We start from the raw sequence: 18,144 nt of genomic DNA, 5'->3' as shown, positions 1-18,144 counted from the left end.
CTCATGGCCTATAAGTACGACGATGGTTCCTTTTACAACCGCTCCCTCCTATCTGATGAGAGATGATTGTTGCTGCTGCGCAGCTCGATGCCCAGCACTGGCCCTCAGGCTGGACCAGGGCTGAAAGCGAGTATGGTGAGGCAGGCCCCTCTCACAGCACAAGTGACACAGATGGATTTTTAACCAGAGGCTGAATGAGCTTCTGGAAGGCAGAGGCACCACATTCGTGCCATTTTTTTAAATCCATCTTGTACATAAAACTTCAAGAGGGGATTAAAGTAAGCAAGACAAAGACACACAAGCAGCTTCCCTGGAAGTCTTCCACAAATTTAGCATAACACCTGCTTTTGCAACCAAACTTTTTTTTTCATCATGTATTTAAAAGTGAAGAAGAGCGATTATTTTGATCCACATTTGTTGTCTCCCCATCATCCCCCTGAGCTCTCGAACAATACAGTTTTATTTTGGTCCCTGGCCTTTCTGGGGCCACCTCGCCTAGTTTACGGCTCTTGGACTTCATGCCAAGACATGCAGGTCCAGGCAGGAATCTCTGGCACCAGGAACCTTTGCTTCTTGGGCTTGAGCCAATTAAATCAAACTTTGCTCTGAGGCTGCCTTGGGAAGTGACAGGCTTAACAGCCTGGTGAACAAACAGTGGAGTTGCCATCACACTTGAGTTACAGTCTGTTTAAACTCTAAATCAGCTGCAATTCACGGCTCCCATTTTCTGAGAAAGGAGAAGCTTCGGGATGTCACAGAGATGACGGTGTGAGTCCTCAAGGGGAAGGCCTCTGCCTTTTAGAGGGATGATGGACGAGAAACAAGATTAGTAAGTTCTACCGTCTGACGAGAAACGTCTCTTTCAAGTCCAATTTTATGGAACACATTAGAAATATGAGCAAGGGTGAACCAAAGGCATTCAAGAAATTGATCTTTGGTGGATCAAAATACATGTTATTGTGAGGCACTGCTCCTATGTTTTCCTGGCCTTGTTACAAATATAACCTGAGAACTAGCTGCCAATCTTGCTTCCTCCCACGCAGCAAGTTGGAATCAATGATCCTTGAGAGGAAAGAAGGCACGGGGGCCGGTGTAAATGTTTACAAGTCCGTTTTTAGGTACTCTTGTCAATTTAGGCTCACCTATCAGTAAAGTTTTCTTTGCTGCTACCCTGGTTCTGAATGGTAAATACAGATTAGTTCACTTTCTGCTCCCTAGCTAGAGAAAGTAATGAGCACTGGACCTTGCCAACTGGGCTCTGGTGAAAGGCCAAAGTATACTTCTACTTACTCGCCTGTCACAGCCATCCATATCAAAGATGTGGTCTGAGATTTAATGAGACTGGTTTTAAAAAAGAATACAGCCATGCAATAGAACAGTCTACAGTCATTAAAAATAATTGGATCTATATGCACCAATGTGGAAAAGTAACTTGGATGTATTGCCAAGTTAAAAAAGGGAATTGCATGTGTACAGAATGGCCCAGTGTCTGTATATATGACATGTACATGTACATGTGTGCATATTCTTTTATCTGTGCACACTACTCATTCTATATATTACTGAATACTAAATACAAAGAAAGAAATCGGCAAAACTATATAGCAAATAGTAGTTATACCTGTGGGGTATGTCTTCGGTTCCTAAAGAAGCAGGCCCCAAAACAAGGATTTGCATGTAAATGGTTTAATGGGAGACGGCTCCGGGAAAACTGATGGGAGAAAGGGAAAGGAAGACACAGAAGGGAAGGAAGGAAATAAAGGGTGTTATTAAGTTCCCACAGTGGGCAAGGAGGGCTCAATCCTTCTGAGAAACCTCAGGAGACAGTGTGGACCACGCCTCAGACATCCCAGCCAAGGGATGAGGAGTTCATTTTCCCATCCCCAACCACCATGGTCTGAGGCCTCAGAGGCATTAGCTCTGCCGGCCCTTCAGGATACCCCCCGTGTGCAAGTCCAGAGAAAGTCCAAGGACAGGGAGTCACAGGCACCAGCCAAAGACCACTGTCTACAAGTAATGAGACAATGAGACGTCCACGCCGTCCACTGCAGGATGGATCATGGAAGACTGCCACTTTTGACATGATTTTTTTGTTGTTCTTTTGTATATCAATGACATATTTTAAAATCAGGGAAAAAAACTGATAAGAACACTCAACAAAATCTAGGTTTTCCAGAGAAAAGAAAAAGAGACTTGAAATTGTCAGAAAATATGCAGGGAGGCCAGGAAATCTCTCCCTCAAAGGCATCCTTCCACCGAGAAAACGTGCCCTGGACGTGAGCTGGCCCTACACGTGGGGTGGACGGCGTGGGGAGGAGAGAGACGGTGGAGACAAAGCACGTTCTGACATTTTATTCACTGGTCATAAATACAGTCTCGTGCGCATGAAGGGATCATGAACAAGGGACTAGCACCGGGAATGTGACCGTTGCAGAGCACTCACTGCTTCACCATCACTGGCCAGAGGACTCCCTGTGGCTGCCTGGGGCACCCCCGCCCCGATCGAGCATGGAGCTTTGTGGGGATCCTCCTTCTGGGGCAGCAATTTATTCTTGGCTCGTTCTCAACAATTTAAAAAAAATCATAAAAGATCAAGTGTTTGCAAGAAAATATCAAAGAGGATAAGATTTTCAGTTCATCTCAGAGTCTAAAAGTAAAACGGGGAGGTAAGGAAGGAGAGAAAGGGGGGAAGATGTCAGGCGTCTACCAGGCTTCTTCCTTTCTCCAGAGCGTTTTTTTTTTTTTTAAAAAAACGAAAACAAAAAAGCCAGAGAGGTATTAATGCTGTTTGGAGATGGGCTGCGTCTCTCTGAGGAGCCACTCGAGGGCTTCCTGGCGGCCCTGTTTTTGCAGTTCCTTCCCGATCACGTCCCTGCAGGTCAGGTGGTAGTTGTTGAGCCAGTCGCACTGCAAGACGGAAGGAAGACAGACATGGTCTCACCATCACACCGTCACCAAAGGCTGCGCAGCAAGCAGTGAGGGCCCACATGCTGCGACCACAGCATGAGAGTTAAAGGAGCACAAAACCCCTTCTCCCTGCCCATGGACAAGCGACCTCCTTGTGTTCTGCCTCCCTGGAAGTAGATGGGACGAGGCCACGTGGCTGCTGGTGAAAATGCTCCCGGAACTGACTACCGCACGTGGACTGGAGTGACTATGAGGGAACCACGAATGCCCGACGGCAAGCCGTGGCTCTGCGCTTCCCTGAATGCAGAGTAACTTGCAACCAGGTGTTCCCCTCGATGGCATCCCTGGAAGCCATGACAAGAGCGGGGGCAGGGGTCTCAAAGCTCCTGCACCCACCCTTGTTGCCTCAACTGCTGAGAAGACACACCCGAGACTGTCCTATCAACAGGCTGAGTTTCCAGTCCCATACCTACCTACAAAGCTGAATAAACTAGGATCAGCCAAGCCCGTGAGGGTCTTGTGAGTGTGCCGTCCAGACACACCCAACGCCTTGGGTGGTCAAGGACGATGGTGCTGCAGGGTGGAGTTGGGACTAAGCTTGACTTTCAGAGCCTCAACTGAATGGGGCCACCACACCAGGAGATAAAAAAGAGGTAAAAAGTATGGAGTCTGATGGGACTTGGGGCGGGGGGGGAGGGGGGCCGCCACTGAACCTGATGACAAGGGTTGTATGTGGAATGAGGGAGGATGAAGGCTGGAGGGAAGCAAGTTCTACCAAGAGGACCACCACCCACTCTCTCCCCTGGCCATGAAGGGGGCCTGACCACTTCACATCAGACAGATGGAGTGGCGTTGCAATGGCTTTGACCCACCCAGGACTGCGATGCCTGCTGACAGGAGCCGACTAGTTTTTCTGGGAGGTGGGGAAAGGGGCTGGGGTATCAACAACAAGCAAACTGCTGCACGTCGGCAGTGAGGCCAGCAGAGGAGTACGGCAGCCTGCGTCCGCAGCAGCTCAACACTGAAGGAGACAGAAGCAACCCTGGGGCCACAGAGAAACTCCCAAGACCCTTTTGGTTGGGGGAAGTGGGGGCACCATCAGGAGGCCAGGGCAACTTCACAAAGGCCCTGGCGGCCTGCGGCGCCCACATTCATGTCCAACCAAAGTCCTCTGCTGCCACCTGGTGACAAATCAATGGGAATGCAGACCCAGCCCCCAAACTCCCTAAAGTTTCTGCTAAGACTGTTGGGGAGACAGTAAAGGGCAATGACTGGTATTTTAAAAGCCCAATGGGGACTTCGCTGGTGGCGCAGTGGTTAAGAATCTGCCTGCCAATGCAGGGGACATGGGTTCGATCCCTAGTCCGGGATGATCCCACATGTCATGGAGCAACTAAGCCCGTGCCACAACTACTGAGCCCACAAGCCACAACTACTGAGCCCACGAGCCACAACTACTGAAGCCTGCACCTAGAGCCCGTGCTCCACAGCAAGAGAGGCCACCGCACCGAGAAGCCCACGCACCACAACGAAGAGTAGCCTCTGCTCTCTGCAGCTAGAGAAAGCCCACACACAGCAACGAAGACCGAAAGCAGCCAAAAAAATAAAATAAATAAATATTTAAATAAATTAATTTAATTAAATTTAAGCCCAGTAGACTCTTGGGGGTGATTACTACTCCTTAAGACAGAATGAAACCCCCAGATTCACTGAGTGGTATATGGGAAATGAACCCTTTTGCTAAAAGAAATAATAAATATATTCTGCTTGGTATATTAAATAGTGTCCTCTACTTGTAATTTGTGGAAACTTGCTAATGATACCAAAGTAAGAAGATATTATCTGTCCTATAAAAACTAATTGGCTAAAAGAGTAGTTCAGTGGTTGGGGTATGTAAGGTACAGTAATGAACACTGGACCAGACACTGGTCTTTGTCCAATGTCATGGGGGAGTCACAGGTTAACAAAACTCTCTCCCTCAAGGAAAAATGGCCTCGTTTGACCTTCCTCATGCACTATTTCCCTGGATAAAGTAAACAGTCACATAGGAGAAATGTCTCCTCACTAGTACACTTCATGTGGACAGCAAGACCTACGTGACCTTCAATTAGTTGGCAGAAGTCACAGCCTTGGGCTTCCAAGAGTACAAAGTGACTTAGGAGAAAGTCCCTTGCTAAGACCCTGGAAGCGGTGCTCGAGGCCATGAGAAGGGACTGGTTCCTTGGGGCAGAGGGGTTGTAAGCAGGGCGGCTCCCACGCTCACTGCTGTGTTCTCATCCCCTCTTACCTAAGCTGCCCCTGTGGAGACTGGAGAAGACCCCAGGACCACAGGAGAGGCTCTTCCTGCTGAAGACACACACCTGACACTGCTCTGCGGACAGGCTGCTTCCTGTTCTGTATCCTCTACAGACTGAATAAACCAGCATCAGCAGGGCCTGTTTGGGACCTGTGAGCAGGAACGTTTGGCTGAATCAAGGCACTGATGGTCAAGATTAGGTGCCCAAGCACAGAGGCAATCTCAGCAGGATGTGGATGACCTTCCTCTGTCACCCATCTGTGAGCTGGACGAGGTAGAGCAGGGAGATTCTGGCTGGGAGAACCCCATTCCACAGCCCTGCTGTCTTCCTGGCTTGGGCCTGACCACTTCACAGCAGGCAGATGGGGTGGTGTTGTTTTGACCTTTGTCTCTGCTCTGACCTTGATCACCAGCCGGATCCCTCAAGCCTTACTCCAGGTTCCTAGGCCTGCCACTGCACCTGGCCTCATGCACCTGGAGGCCCGTGCTAGGATTTGAAGGGGTTTTAAGACCTGTCACCCTCTGAGCTTGACAGGTGAGCACTACTGTGCTTCTGCTTTGTGAAGGGTTCCAGAGCCCAGAGCGACCACCTCTCTCCTTGACTGTGTGAAAACTAGGCATATGATAATAGATTCTGCTTCTCAGTTCCTTAGTGTTTCACACAACACAAGTACACAATCTGCTACGTGCAATAGCCAACAGGCCACCCCACCCACATGGCTTTTTGTAGGGAAGCACATGGCCCCTGTTTGCTAAACACACCTCAGGGCAGCTATGGCTCCTGCCCTCCTGGAAAGCAAGAGCACACTATTCATTCCCACCTGTGAGACCCTACAGCCCCACAGTTGTGAGGAGAGCAGGGCTATATCTACCTCGAGACCCAACAAATACAGGAAAATCACGTACAGTCCTCTGGAGACCTGGGATTTCCTGACTCAGCTGGCCTAGACTCCAACTTAAAAGTGAGAGTGGAGGGGAGAACGCAGTGTGGCTCTCCACCCCTCCCCCCCACACACAGAGACACTTCTGCCCCACCTCCTCCACCCAAGACTCCCTTGTTACCTCTTTGTCTGTAAGAGAATCCACATCTATCATTTTGGTCTGTATTGGAACCAAAGTTAGAGGTTCAAAGGTCAGGCTTCCCCGGTTATTGAAGTTATACTGTGGGAGAAGGAAGAAAACAGAAGCTTTTACTCCTCTTTACCACAATGACCCACCATAAGGTCACTCCCACCAGACATGACCATCCCTCAGAGCAGGTGTAACTAGGAACTGAGAAGTGGTTAGCTCGCCACCATTTGTAACAGACACGGGAGACACGAGGAACACAGCAGATGCCACTTTCCAAGAGCTGCTCCCCTGTGCAACAGCAGCCTGCGCCTTCCGGAAAGCCAAGGAGGGGCTCCCGGCAGCAGGTGCACAGCCTGCTGACTGCCGTGATAAAGAGGAGGCCCCAGAAGCAGGGCAGCTCTGGCTTTGGTTCTCGAGCCTCTGCTAAGGCATAAGTCCCCCATCAGGTCACGTTTTTTGACATCAACCATGTGGCCTGCCTTGACCCAGCCGGGCCCATCGGGTGACAGGTAGCAGATCTGTCCAGTGCACGTGACATGGAACGGCCGGGGCACACAGAGCATGGCGGGTCTGTGTTCCTGGCACGGCCTGTGGGAGTGAGGGGAGAGGCCACTCTCAAGAACAGTGACGTCAGTGTGCAAGCAGAGAGCAGACCCCTGCAGTCAGCCTCCCTGAAGAGTTAGGAAGCCACTTCCCTCCAGTTGTTCCATTTCCAAAGTCACCCATGGAGGAGGAGCAAACAGGTCTTCAAGGTAAAGCCTAGCACCTAAAGCCTGCGACATCTTGGTGATGTGATGGGGAGAGGGTGACACACCTGCCTTCCAGAGGGCACTACATCTGTGGGGCCTGACCCAGGGGATAACTCAGGCATCTCCATCTTTACCTAATAAAAATCATCTGGGGCATTTGTTGAAAAGAGTTCCTAGGTCTCAGCCCTGGAGGTTCTGCTTCAGTGTCTGGAAGGGGCCTTTAAGCAAGCACCCCCCACAGCAGAAGAAGCTTCACCACTAGAAGCTGCCTCCACTAAACTCAGAGCCCCAAGTAATGTCAAGCAGGGGCCTGCCTGGGACTCCATGAGGTCCAGTTCAGGGTCCCAGTTCAGTAAGGATTTTCCTTCTGGCTTTGCAGAGGAGAATGAATTCCACGAGAGACACCACTACCAGGGGAAAGAGGCTCCATTTTGGCCCGAGAGTGGCACGCTCTTGGTTCCAAGCACAAAAGTCCTCATCTTCCTCCACTAAGGAATAAGGGAATTTTAAAAATAAAAACCTAATTGCTGACCTTGGTCTTCACAGGCACCACCAGGACAACATTCTCAATGCGAATTCCAAAAGCCCCGTCTTCATAATATCCTGGTTCTAAAACAAACCAAACCCCAAAATGAGAAGCAGCCCACAATGAAGATATGCACAGAGAAGCTTGCACTCCGGGGATGAGGAGGAGAAACAGGTGAAGGGCCACTCCATCTGGGTGTAAGAGCCCAGAGACGCCTCCTCCCACGGGGCACTTTTTTTTTTTAAGCTCTTTATTGGAATATAATTGCTTTACACTGTTGTGCCAGTTTTTGCCATACGGCAAAATGAATCAGCTGTATTTATACATGTATCTCCATATCCCCTCCCTCCCACGACTCCTTCCCACTGTCCCTAACCCAGTCCTCTAAGGCATCACCCATCATAAAGTTGATTTCCCTGTGTTATGCAGCAGCTTCCCACTAGCTATCTATTTTACATTTAGTAGTGTGTATATGTCAGTCCTACTCTCTCACTTTGTCCCAGCTTCCCCCCACCCCCCACCTGTCGCATCCTCAAGTCCATTCTCTACATCTGCATCTTTATTCTTGCCCTGTCACTGGGTGCATCTGTACCATTTTTTTAGGTTCCATATACATGAGTTAGCATACGGTATTTGTTTTCCTCTTTCTGGCTTACTTCGCTCTGTATGACAGTCTCTAGGTCCACCCACCTCACTACAAATAACTCAATTTCATTCCTTCTTATGGCTGAGTAATATTCCATAGTATGTATGCCACAGGGCACTTTTAATAGGCACTTGAGGTCCAGAAAGAGAAAGGCTCAGAAGTTCCCAAGAACTGGCTGCAGGGCAGGTAGTACAACAGGGGATCCGCCAAATAAATTACGGGGCATATCCATAAGACCCAAGGGTGCAGGCACTGAAATGCATTCACAAAGACTTGGTAACAATAAGGGAAAAGGCAATATATTATGTAAGAAAGCAGAATACAGACCACATGTCCAGTATAATCTCAATGACTTAAAAAAAAGACATGTACATGTATAAAAGACAAGAAGCTAACATATCAAAATATTATGTCATGTTTCCCCTGGGTGGCTGGATTACAAATGATCATCATTTTCTTCTTTATACTGTTTCATATTCTCACCTTTTCTACAATGAATATTTATCACTTTTGTAATTAAAAAGGTTGTTGTTTGTTGTTTAATTCAAAGTGACAGGAGGCAAAAATTATTTCCAATTTACTTTATAATAATTAAAATATAAGAAACAACAAAGAGCTTTCAAAAAGGCCAGATGATCCATGCACACCCTCTAGGTGAGGGACTTACCATCAGTGACAATCATGCCAGCCTCCAAGGGCTCATCAGAGAATGTTTTATAACTGATGCCACAAGGACCCTCGTGAACATTCAGAAAAGACCCAACACCGTGTCCTGTTCCGTGCAGGTAATCCAGGCCAGAATCCCATAAAGCTGAGCGGGCAAAGGAGTCAAGAAGGTGGCCTGAAAGACACATAAAGAACCACTTGCAAAGCACTTTAGAGATTAGATTTGTTATGTTTGGCTCCAGAAGGTGAAACAGAAACCAGCGGGTAAAAGTTACTGGAGGATTCGGATTTCAGCCCAGCACAAAGAAGAACTTTCTAACAATCAGAGCTCCTGAGGAGGGCAGCTCCCCTGCCAGTCAGAGCTCATTCTGAAGCTGGAGGATGCTGGTGAGGGATGGTCACCTGTAGCAGGTAAGGGCTGCGGTAGATAACATGGACATTCCCTTCCCAGCACTGGGACTCCACAGTTTCAGAATCACAAGATGAGAGTCTAACCGGACTGCAAGCATAAGGAAACTGGTATGCAGGGAGATGAGTGCTGGCCCAATTTAAGCAGATTCAAGGCCCAGATCTTATCAACTCCCCATGCAACGGCCCACCCACCAGTCCTCATGCAAAAAGGTATATATCTCAAGTCAGGTTCCCAATAAAATAAACCCCAACAAGGGTGCCAAAGGAGGCACTGGCCCAGCACTGAAGGGCAGACAAGAGGCTGCACCAACTTCCACTAGGGCCCTGGGGCCTTCATGCCCTGCTGCCCTCTCCTGGGAGCCACCCACATGGGTCACCCAACACCATAAGTGGTCAGGAGGGAGGTAACACAGCTGACTCTGGGCCCAATCCTAAGCCTGGCTCCCTGAACGTCTTCTCAGCTCAGTCTGTGCAGCACCTCCACTTGCCCTGGCTGGGCCTGAATTAGGCTGGGGGCTGGTGTGGCAAGGGAAGGACATGTTCTTCCACCCAAACTTAAGACATGTTTAATGCCTGAACAAGAAAAAGCTTGCCATATGATGGAAGGAACCACCTACCTTTGGTTCCAGTTGGGAAAACAGCTGCACTCACAGCTATGTGGCCCTTGAGGACATATGTGAAGCATTCCTGCCAAAGAAAACCCAGGGGGCATGATCAGGACAGGCTCAGATGCTTTAATCCTATAGTTTTCCAGTAGTTCTGAAAACCTTGCCTCTGAAGGTTTTGTAGCAATACCACAGAGAAAAATGAGAGGAAGAAGGAAAAAATCTAGTGGAAAAAAAGCTTGGCCTTGGGACCACTTTTCCAGAAAATCTTGAAATTCGATTTAGTAAAAAAGCACTGTCCGAGAGATGACCCCACCAGTCTTTCCCTTGTAATGAACATTCTGACGTACTCTCTGCCACCTGAGCCTCAGAAAGACTGGGGGAAAGTAACAAGAAGTACCAGTGACACTAGGTGACACTTACTGAGCTACTCCTCTGTGCCAGGCATGACACTAAGCACTGTACGTTTAACCCCACACTTCATGATGGAGGCACTCTTGCCCTCCTCACTTCACAGAGAGACAAATGCCAGGTCACGCAGTTCATAAGTGGCAGCATCTGGCCTTGGAGCCAGGCAGTCCTGTTTCAACCTCTGTGCACCTGGCCACCATCTATACTCAGGGTTTAGTCCGTACTGCCCAGACAAGAAAAGTGCTGTTTGGAAGGGCAGTGGCTTGCCAGTAAGGTGCAGAGTCAGGACAAAACCCCACGTTGTTCAATCTGGTCTGGATTGAACACAGCACAGGTGTCACACCAAATGTATCTGGAACTGAAGTCAAACTCTTCTAAGGTGCTGGTGCCTACAAATGAACGATACAAGGGACCAACTCTGGGAAATCTGCCCTGCTGCATCCCATAAAGCCCTCTTCCCTGCACAAGCTTTCTGAAGGAACTCCCTGGAAAAACTGATAAATGCAGAGATTCCACCAATATTTGCCAAGCAGTGACTATAATGACCATGATCCCCAGAAGTCTGCCAGGCTCACAGAGCCTTCACAGCCAGCCTTGGAGGTGAGTACTCTTCTCCCCATTTTTATGGATGGTCTAAGTATTGAGTTCAAGGTCATGAAGTCTGTAAACAGCAGAAAAGATTGAAGCCCAGTCTCCAGACTCCTGGTATACATCTCTCTACGTTACAGCTGTCTCCTCTTTTCCATGCCAGACAGACCAGAAACAGCAGTGCATGTCACTTCAGAGGGTTCCTAGAGAGTTGAGCCTATAAATAGGAATGCTGAACTTGAAAAAAGAAGGGGGGTAGCTTTCAGAATCAAATCTAGACACTGTTCATAAAATTGCATATATTTCACTACCCACTCCCTTTCCCAAAGAAATTTCCTGACTCAAGAGAAAGCCAAAGCTATTTAAACTTGAATCTGAGTCACTCCTACCTTAGCAGACAAAATGCTTTTAAAATCTCTCCAATAATTAATTAAATGGATGTCATAAAGTAGATAAGCCTGACTCCACAGTAATGAGCTATTTTATTGTCCCATATATAATTTTTACTTATTTACACAATCCCTTTTCACAAGAGAACCATCAGAGAGCAGAGGGCCTCTCAAGTTTTCTCTTACCTTCTCATAGGCCGTAGGGGTTCCAAAATGCATGGTACGAGTCACATCTGTGGTTCCATCCCTTTCCAAAAGGAAGGACAAATTAGCTTTCACTCAAAATAAGCTTTTGCTCAAACATGAGACAGATGAGGATGTGGAGAAATTAGAACCCTCATGCACTGTTGGCAGACAGGTAAAACAGTACAGCCACTTCAGAAAACCGTTTGCAGATCCTTAAAAGGCTAAACATGGAGTTACCCCATGACCCAGCAATTCCACTCTTAGGTAAACTCCCAAGAGAACTGAAAACATATGTCCACACAAAAGCTTGTAAACGAGTGTTCACTGCAGCATTACTCCTAATACCCAAAACGTAGAAACAGCCTAAACGTCCACCAACTGATTAGTAAACAAAATGTAGTCTGTACATATATACAATGAATATTATTTGGCAATAAAAGGGGAAAGAAATACTGATACACACCATAACCTGGACAGACCTTGAAGACATTATGCTAAGTGACAGAAGTCAGACACTGAGGCCATATAATTCCATTTATATGAAATGTCTAGAACAGGCAAATCCACACAGACAGAAAGTATACCAGTGCTCCCTGGGTAGGGGAAAATGGAATGTGGCTGTTAAACAGGCATGGTGTTTCTTTTTTAGGGTGATGAAAATGTCCTAAAATTGATTGTGGTGATAGCTGTATACCTCTGTGAATAAACTAAAAACCATTCATTGTACACTTTAAATGAGTAAGCTGAATTATATTTCAACAAAATTGTTATAAAAAATAAAATGAGACAAAGTGTGAATGCAAGGCTGGCCCAGTGTAGTGGGAGTGAATGCAGTCAGGCCCTGATACACACACTCTTGGTCTACAATGTGAGGACTTTTTCACGGAAGACACCATCCCTGGGGTTATGAATGGAAGGGAGGTAGACAAAGTAGATAGGAGCCTGTTTCTAGAAAAAGAACGTCAAACTCTAATTCCTCCTATCAGGATGGCAAGCCATTTACTGAACCCTAAAAATACCCAAATGCATCTTTTAGAACAACCTAATCCACCCCTTGACACAGCAAGGATAACTTCTAAAATCCTGCTAAAATTTAGAAGGGAACCAAAGTTACACCATTACCCCAGCAATCCCAATCCCCTCAGCTCTAGGCTGTTATTAACATCAACCCACGCGTCCAAGGCTAGGCTGCGGCTTCCACGGACTTGGCTGAGCTCTTCAATGATAAGATTCTCCACCAGCCAGAGTCCCAGCTGCAGTGGAGAAAGGAGCAGTGACAGGCCTTGCTAGTGCTCTCTTCATGCAGACAACACCTATTCCCACTCCGCCTCGTTGGTTCCACATCAAGACCCAATCAAACCCTGTGTTCTTTGAGAGACTACTCCAGGTGATGACTATGAAAGCAACAAGGCATGAAGAAGGAAATTCAGAAATTCAGGGACAACCCTCGTTTCTCATGTATTCATTCAAAATTAAGCTCTCACTTCACAAGGCCCTGGGGCCGCTGCAAGTCCAGGGAGCTGGCAGACGGTTTATGGGCTTACTTTCAGTTATTTATTTAGTATTTGACAGCTTCCAGCCAAGGACTAAACATTTCTATCAAACAGTCTTTTGTGGGAACAAAATCACAACTGGGCTATCTCTACAAGGGGTGAAAAAAAGGACAAGACATGGGAACAATGGCATCAGTGGCCGGCGCAGAATGAAATGACCAGCTGAGCGCTCTCAGCTGCAGCCTGGCTTGTCCACCTACTCAACTGCCATGACTCAGCAGAATCAAGCTCTACAGCAGCCCTGATTCACTTACTTGTATTGAGCACCGGAGTCAATGAGGTATACCTCATCCAGCGACAAGGTCCTATTCGTCTCGGGGACCGGCCTAAGAAAGTTAATTAAAAATTAATTAGTCCACAGATGTAAATGCTTCCTGAATCTGGGAGGAGGGAATACAAGAGTTCTTTGTACTATTCGAGCAACTTATGTAAGCCTAAAATTATATCAAACTAAAGTTACCCAATAGGTTAATTATTTCAACTAATATTAACCTTTTATTATTCAAAAGGTCCAGGCAACCTATCTCCCCAGCTAAAGAGCTCAGAAGAAGGAAGAATAATGTATTTCTTTATATCTACCTCCATTTGTGACCGGAACAAAACAAGTGTTCATTAGATAATTGTAAAAGCTACAAAAGTAACAGTCAATAGAAGCAACAGGACCAAGCTGGGAAATGGGAAGAGAGCAGCCTGGAGTCACTGTTTTTTTGTTTTTTTTTTTTGAGGTGGGGGGTTGTTCCAGGCCCCTGCCTCAGCCTCCACTTCCCTCCCTTAGTCCTAACCCCACCAGGTGCCTCCCCACTTGCTTTCTAGGCCACCAGACAGGTCAGTGTCTCAATTTGGGAGAAAAACTGCAGGGACTGTTGCTGGGGAGAGGAGTGGATCATGATGCCTTTATTCTAGAGCACTTTTTTCAAATGAACATGAGGCATTTTTTAAAGTGATCTGATTTCTCCATGTCTTTTTCCAGACAATATGCTGCACTGGGAAAAGCTAAAAGGAGCATTCCAAGTCTCCGTCCTGCAGCAGAGGGAGGTTCTCCTTCACTTCCAGGCAGTAAGGGTGCCAGTGGGCACTTGAGCCAAACTGGCAGAAAAGACAACCAGACCTGGGCCCAGTTTCAGCACCCTGCCTCTCAACAGGCTTCAATAGCTACAACGAAGAAACACCAAAGGAGAAGCAAAATTCTCCCCACTTGGTCTCAAATTATTTATTGTGTTAATTATACGCAAAATTCTAGAGTAGTATCCAGCCAGGAAATTCATCTCCTGCATTAAATAAATATAAGATCAAACTGAAGTCCTTTTGATATTTTAATGTTGGGATGGAGGCATTAATGTGACGGAACTGTACAGTCACATCTGTGACTGTCTCCCACACAACAGCTTCAAAATTTGTCTAAAAACTCTAAAAGCGATTAAAAAGGGGTAGGGGGTGTGGAATTTGTGCCCAAGTATAGCACAGTGAGATAGCCGAGTGTTCCTTCACTGTGTACATCACAGGTGGGGAGCAAAGAACTCAAGATGCCCCGCACAAGGCAAGACCAAGTGAGCCAGGGGAAGCTTAAGCTGGAGCCCCACGCAAGCCTAGCTCCACTCCCCACCACCTCTACAGGCAGGTCTCGCAGTCCTAAATTCCGCAGTGCCCTCCCATCTCACAGTGCAGGGATGCTCGGCTCTGTGGGTCCACAGGCTCTTGCAGGTCATGTGGTACAAATCCCCATATGCCGGGGAGGAAAGAGAGGGTACAGATTATCTCTTTAACCGCAACGGGGTGCTCCACAACCTAGTGAGCAGTTTCTTTGGTATGGAGGTGTGGAGCTCACAGGATGTCTGGACTGGTCCATCAAGAAGGCTGCCACTGTCAGAAAAGAAAAACACTAAAAATTCTAACTATTAAGATTCAGGGGTTATGAATACAGATACTGAAGCCTCAGAAGGAAAGAGGGACAACCCGTTTGACTACATCATGGAGAATGTCAACACAGAACACCTGCCTAAGAGTTGGCTCCCAAAAGGCAGAGGCTTGGGGATATACAGCAAATAAGAGAAAATAAGAGCTCAACGGTCTTATTTCCCATGTAAGAACAATATCAACAGACACACGGAGGTGGGCGCGGGGGCCTCTGGTAAAATAATGTCTCTCCCCTGCTCAGGCTCCTGTGCAGAAGCAGCAGCAAAGCCAGGCAGCGTGCTCCTCCGCATGCCTTACGCGTAGTGAATGATGGCGCCATTGGGTCCCGTACTGGAAATTGTTGGGAAGCTCAGGTCCACAAAGTCAGCCTGCTGCCTGGAACAGAAAGACACACAGAGCAGAGTGGCTTAAAGGTTTTACTGTGCTGAGAATCAGGCCCCTCCCAGCTTCATTTGACTTGCCAAGGAAATGAGCACCAGGTTCATGGGGCTCCCAAGTTGATCCTTACCTGCGGAATTCCTCAGCTTTGTCAGCAGCTGAGATCTCCGTCACGCCACCTTTGGGCACCTATAAGGAAGTCGCTTATTAACCACCGGGGTGTGATAAACCCATCCATCTCCTACACATTAATAGGGGGTGCATTAAAAGCTTACTTCTTCCTCAAGTCCCACGTCCCAACTGTCCAATCTATAGGACACAGCTTACGGCTCATCTTTAACAGAGGGAATTTCCAAAGGCTCTTACCAACGCCATCTAAAAGTAGAAGGGTTTCTATCCATTTAATTTTTCACTCAACTATTTTCCTCAGTGTTATATTCTGAAACCTCCCCAAACTTAATATACCTAGATTCAAAAATTCAAAAGCATCCCCACCTAGGATATCATCCTAAGAAAGTGATCCTAAATAAATTAAAAAGATAAATGCAGGGATAGTATTACAAAGTGGCAAGTGCAAAAAAATTAAAAACAATCTAAACATTTGAAAATAGGAGGAATGGGAAAATAAATCTGACTAGCTACTAAATACACTCTCCATTCGGATCATTTTTTTAAGACCTCAAAGCACATGGAAAATGCTCACACTATGATACTAAGCGAATAAAATAAAATACAAAATCGCAGCTGTAGAGCTGTACCACGAGAGAAAGGTAAAAATGATTTACCTTGAAAACACAATGTATGCAGATGAACAATCGCCAGAGGGGAAAAAACTGTTACACTGGTGGAAATCAGGGTGACGTTTTCTTCTTCTAATTTAAGCTACTTTTAAAGAGTTGTTTAGATAATATTTAAAGGGACTATGATATTGTTTAATAAGAGAACAAAGAAATCACTTTCCTGTCAACTACAAGGAGTGAAAGGGCAAGAAACTAATGACCAAGAGTCAATTTAATATAAAAAGGTTTATGGCTTAAATTAGCATTCAAAATATACACAAAGATGTTTTTTCCCTTAATATACTCAGCTTGCCTATAATATCATAAGTCACTTTTCCTTAAAATGAAACTCTACTTAGTTACAAGACAGTTCCTTAATCCAGAAAGGACCCACTCTGTTAAGGAATGTTTTTCTTCATCTTTGTTACTATTTTCTATAATTAAAGAATTTTTAAACACACACACCAAATTTCCACAAAGAACTATTAAAAGAGAGTACTAAAATTAGATCAAGACCTTAGACCTCACGGTCAACCAGAGCCACAGTTAGAATCACATGTAGATAATTTCTGAATCATCTGTATCCATGTGTTAGACAAAGACTAAGAACCAACCTCTTCCTCCAGCCAGTTAAAGAGTTCACAGAGGGCAACGGCATCTTTAATCTGTGCAAATAATAGAGACATTTTTTAAAGTTATTACTGAAAATCAGATGGGCAGATTCAGAACCCAGCCCTAATGTGATACTGAAAGGGCTGCACCTGTAGGGCTACAGACCATCAGCAATCAGGGCTTTACATGCAGGCGTTTCCTGTGAACAAGTGTGCAGCAATCTCCACTATGGGGAAAAGGGCTCCTCTGCCTTTGAGTAGTTCAGGCACAATCAGGAAGGACCCCACCTCAGAGCACACTCGGGCCCCTCAGAGGGGTCACTCCTGTACTACTGGGGCAGGAAAGACAGGCTACTGTCAAAAGCCATCTCTGGGCCCCAAGTCTTTCTAGATCCACTGCTGGCCTTGAGACACAAACCTAGGCCTCTCCAGAGGCTTCACCTTCGTCACATGCATCATCACCATCACCTACACCATCTTCACCAATATCTCTTTTTGTGCTGTACATTATATTTTGTAAAGATCTAGCCCATCCAGTATTTTACTTCACTGTCTCATTAACTCTGGAAGGCTCAGAGAGGTTCCCACCTTGAGCCAGGCTCAAGGCCACACAACAGGTAAGGGAGCTGGGCTTTCTGACCACACATCCCCTCTTCTGCACAGGCAGCTTTACTCACGTGAGCTCGCCTCATGCCTTCTGATTCGGCAGAATTCTTCACAGCTTTGGCGATGCAGATGGGGGTGTAAGGCACACAGCAGCGATGATCCTGGGGCGACAGGCAGCAGTGTGGGAAATGGAGCCTGGCTCCACTCACCCAAGACCAAGGCAATCACCTCTCCATCCAGCACAGCACACTTAAGACAAATCATTGGAAGAGCTTCCACTCAAGACCCACCCAGCTGTCCCCTGGGGCCCGAAGACCTGCCCTTTTTGGTTGGTGACTCTGAGCATGGTGAAAGGTGCTCGAGCTCATCCAAAAAGATAAAGTACATAAGACAAGTTATTTCTCGTCTAACCCCCACCCCCGTAGCTCTTTGAGACTGCTGGCTGCCAGCCATCAGCGAGATACTGCTTTTCAAACCTCCATGGTCATGGTCAGAGTTCACTAACGGATCAAAGCTTGACCGAAATAACCCCTTTCTGGCTGCACAAAGGAGGCTTTTTCCCACTGTCTGGGGACACACGTGACCGATGAGGGGGACGGAGGCTCCTGCTTCTTCCTGCCTCATGCTCAGGGATCAGCTACTATTAACAGTCTGATCTTAAAGGGCTGGGGAAGAGCCTTCCCAACTTGAGAGCAAGTTAGAATCCAGCCTGTGTTACAGGGACGGGGAGGGATTTTGTACCACCTTGCACTTGCACTGGTGCAGAGCTTCTCAAAGGGCTTTCCCTCTCTCCACTCTCCTTGCTCTCTCTCTACTCTCCTTGCTCTCTCTCTCTCTCACGTTCCTACCCCT

General features: G+C 46.9%; 1 protein-coding gene across 4 annotated transcripts in view; it reads right to left on the bottom strand.

Annotated features, from left to right (window-relative positions):
• Positions 1 to 2,337: 2,337 nt before the first annotated feature.
• The window catches only part of XPNPEP1 (X-prolyl aminopeptidase 1), a 53,482-nt gene continuing 37,675 nt past the window's right edge, over positions 2,338 to 18,144 (bottom strand). For 3 of the 4 annotated variants that reach the window (XM_057735079.1, XM_057735082.1, XM_057735081.1), the window contains 11 exons: positions 17,364 to 17,453; positions 16,690 to 16,740; positions 15,427 to 15,485; positions 15,216 to 15,293; positions 13,259 to 13,330; positions 11,452 to 11,512; positions 9,890 to 9,959; positions 8,863 to 9,036; positions 7,556 to 7,632; positions 6,266 to 6,364; positions 2,338 to 2,907 (listed from right to left, as the gene is read on the bottom strand). In XM_057735079.1, coding sequence (XP_057591062.1) covers positions 2,779 to 2,907; positions 6,266 to 6,364; positions 7,556 to 7,632; positions 8,863 to 9,036; positions 9,890 to 9,959; positions 11,452 to 11,512; positions 13,259 to 13,330; positions 15,216 to 15,293; positions 15,427 to 15,485; positions 16,690 to 16,740; positions 17,364 to 17,453 — 960 coding nt within the window. In that variant the 3' untranslated portion in view covers positions 2,338 to 2,778. Of the gene's footprint in view, positions 2,937 to 5,484; positions 5,529 to 6,265; positions 6,365 to 7,555; positions 7,633 to 8,862; positions 9,037 to 9,889; positions 9,960 to 11,451; positions 11,513 to 13,258; positions 13,331 to 15,215; positions 15,294 to 15,426; positions 15,486 to 16,689; positions 16,741 to 17,363; positions 17,454 to 18,144 lie in introns of all 4 variants that reach the window. The other variant, XM_057735083.1, reaches the window with a different exon arrangement.

Source organism: Hippopotamus amphibius, chromosome 5 (assembly GCF_030028045.1).
Source record: "Hippopotamus amphibius kiboko isolate mHipAmp2 chromosome 5, mHipAmp2.hap2, whole genome shotgun sequence".
Lineage (NCBI taxonomy): Eukaryota > Metazoa > Chordata > Mammalia > Artiodactyla > Hippopotamidae > Hippopotamus > Hippopotamus amphibius.
Note: the sequence above shows the minus strand (reverse complement) of the source record. Positions and strands in the feature narration are given on the sequence as shown.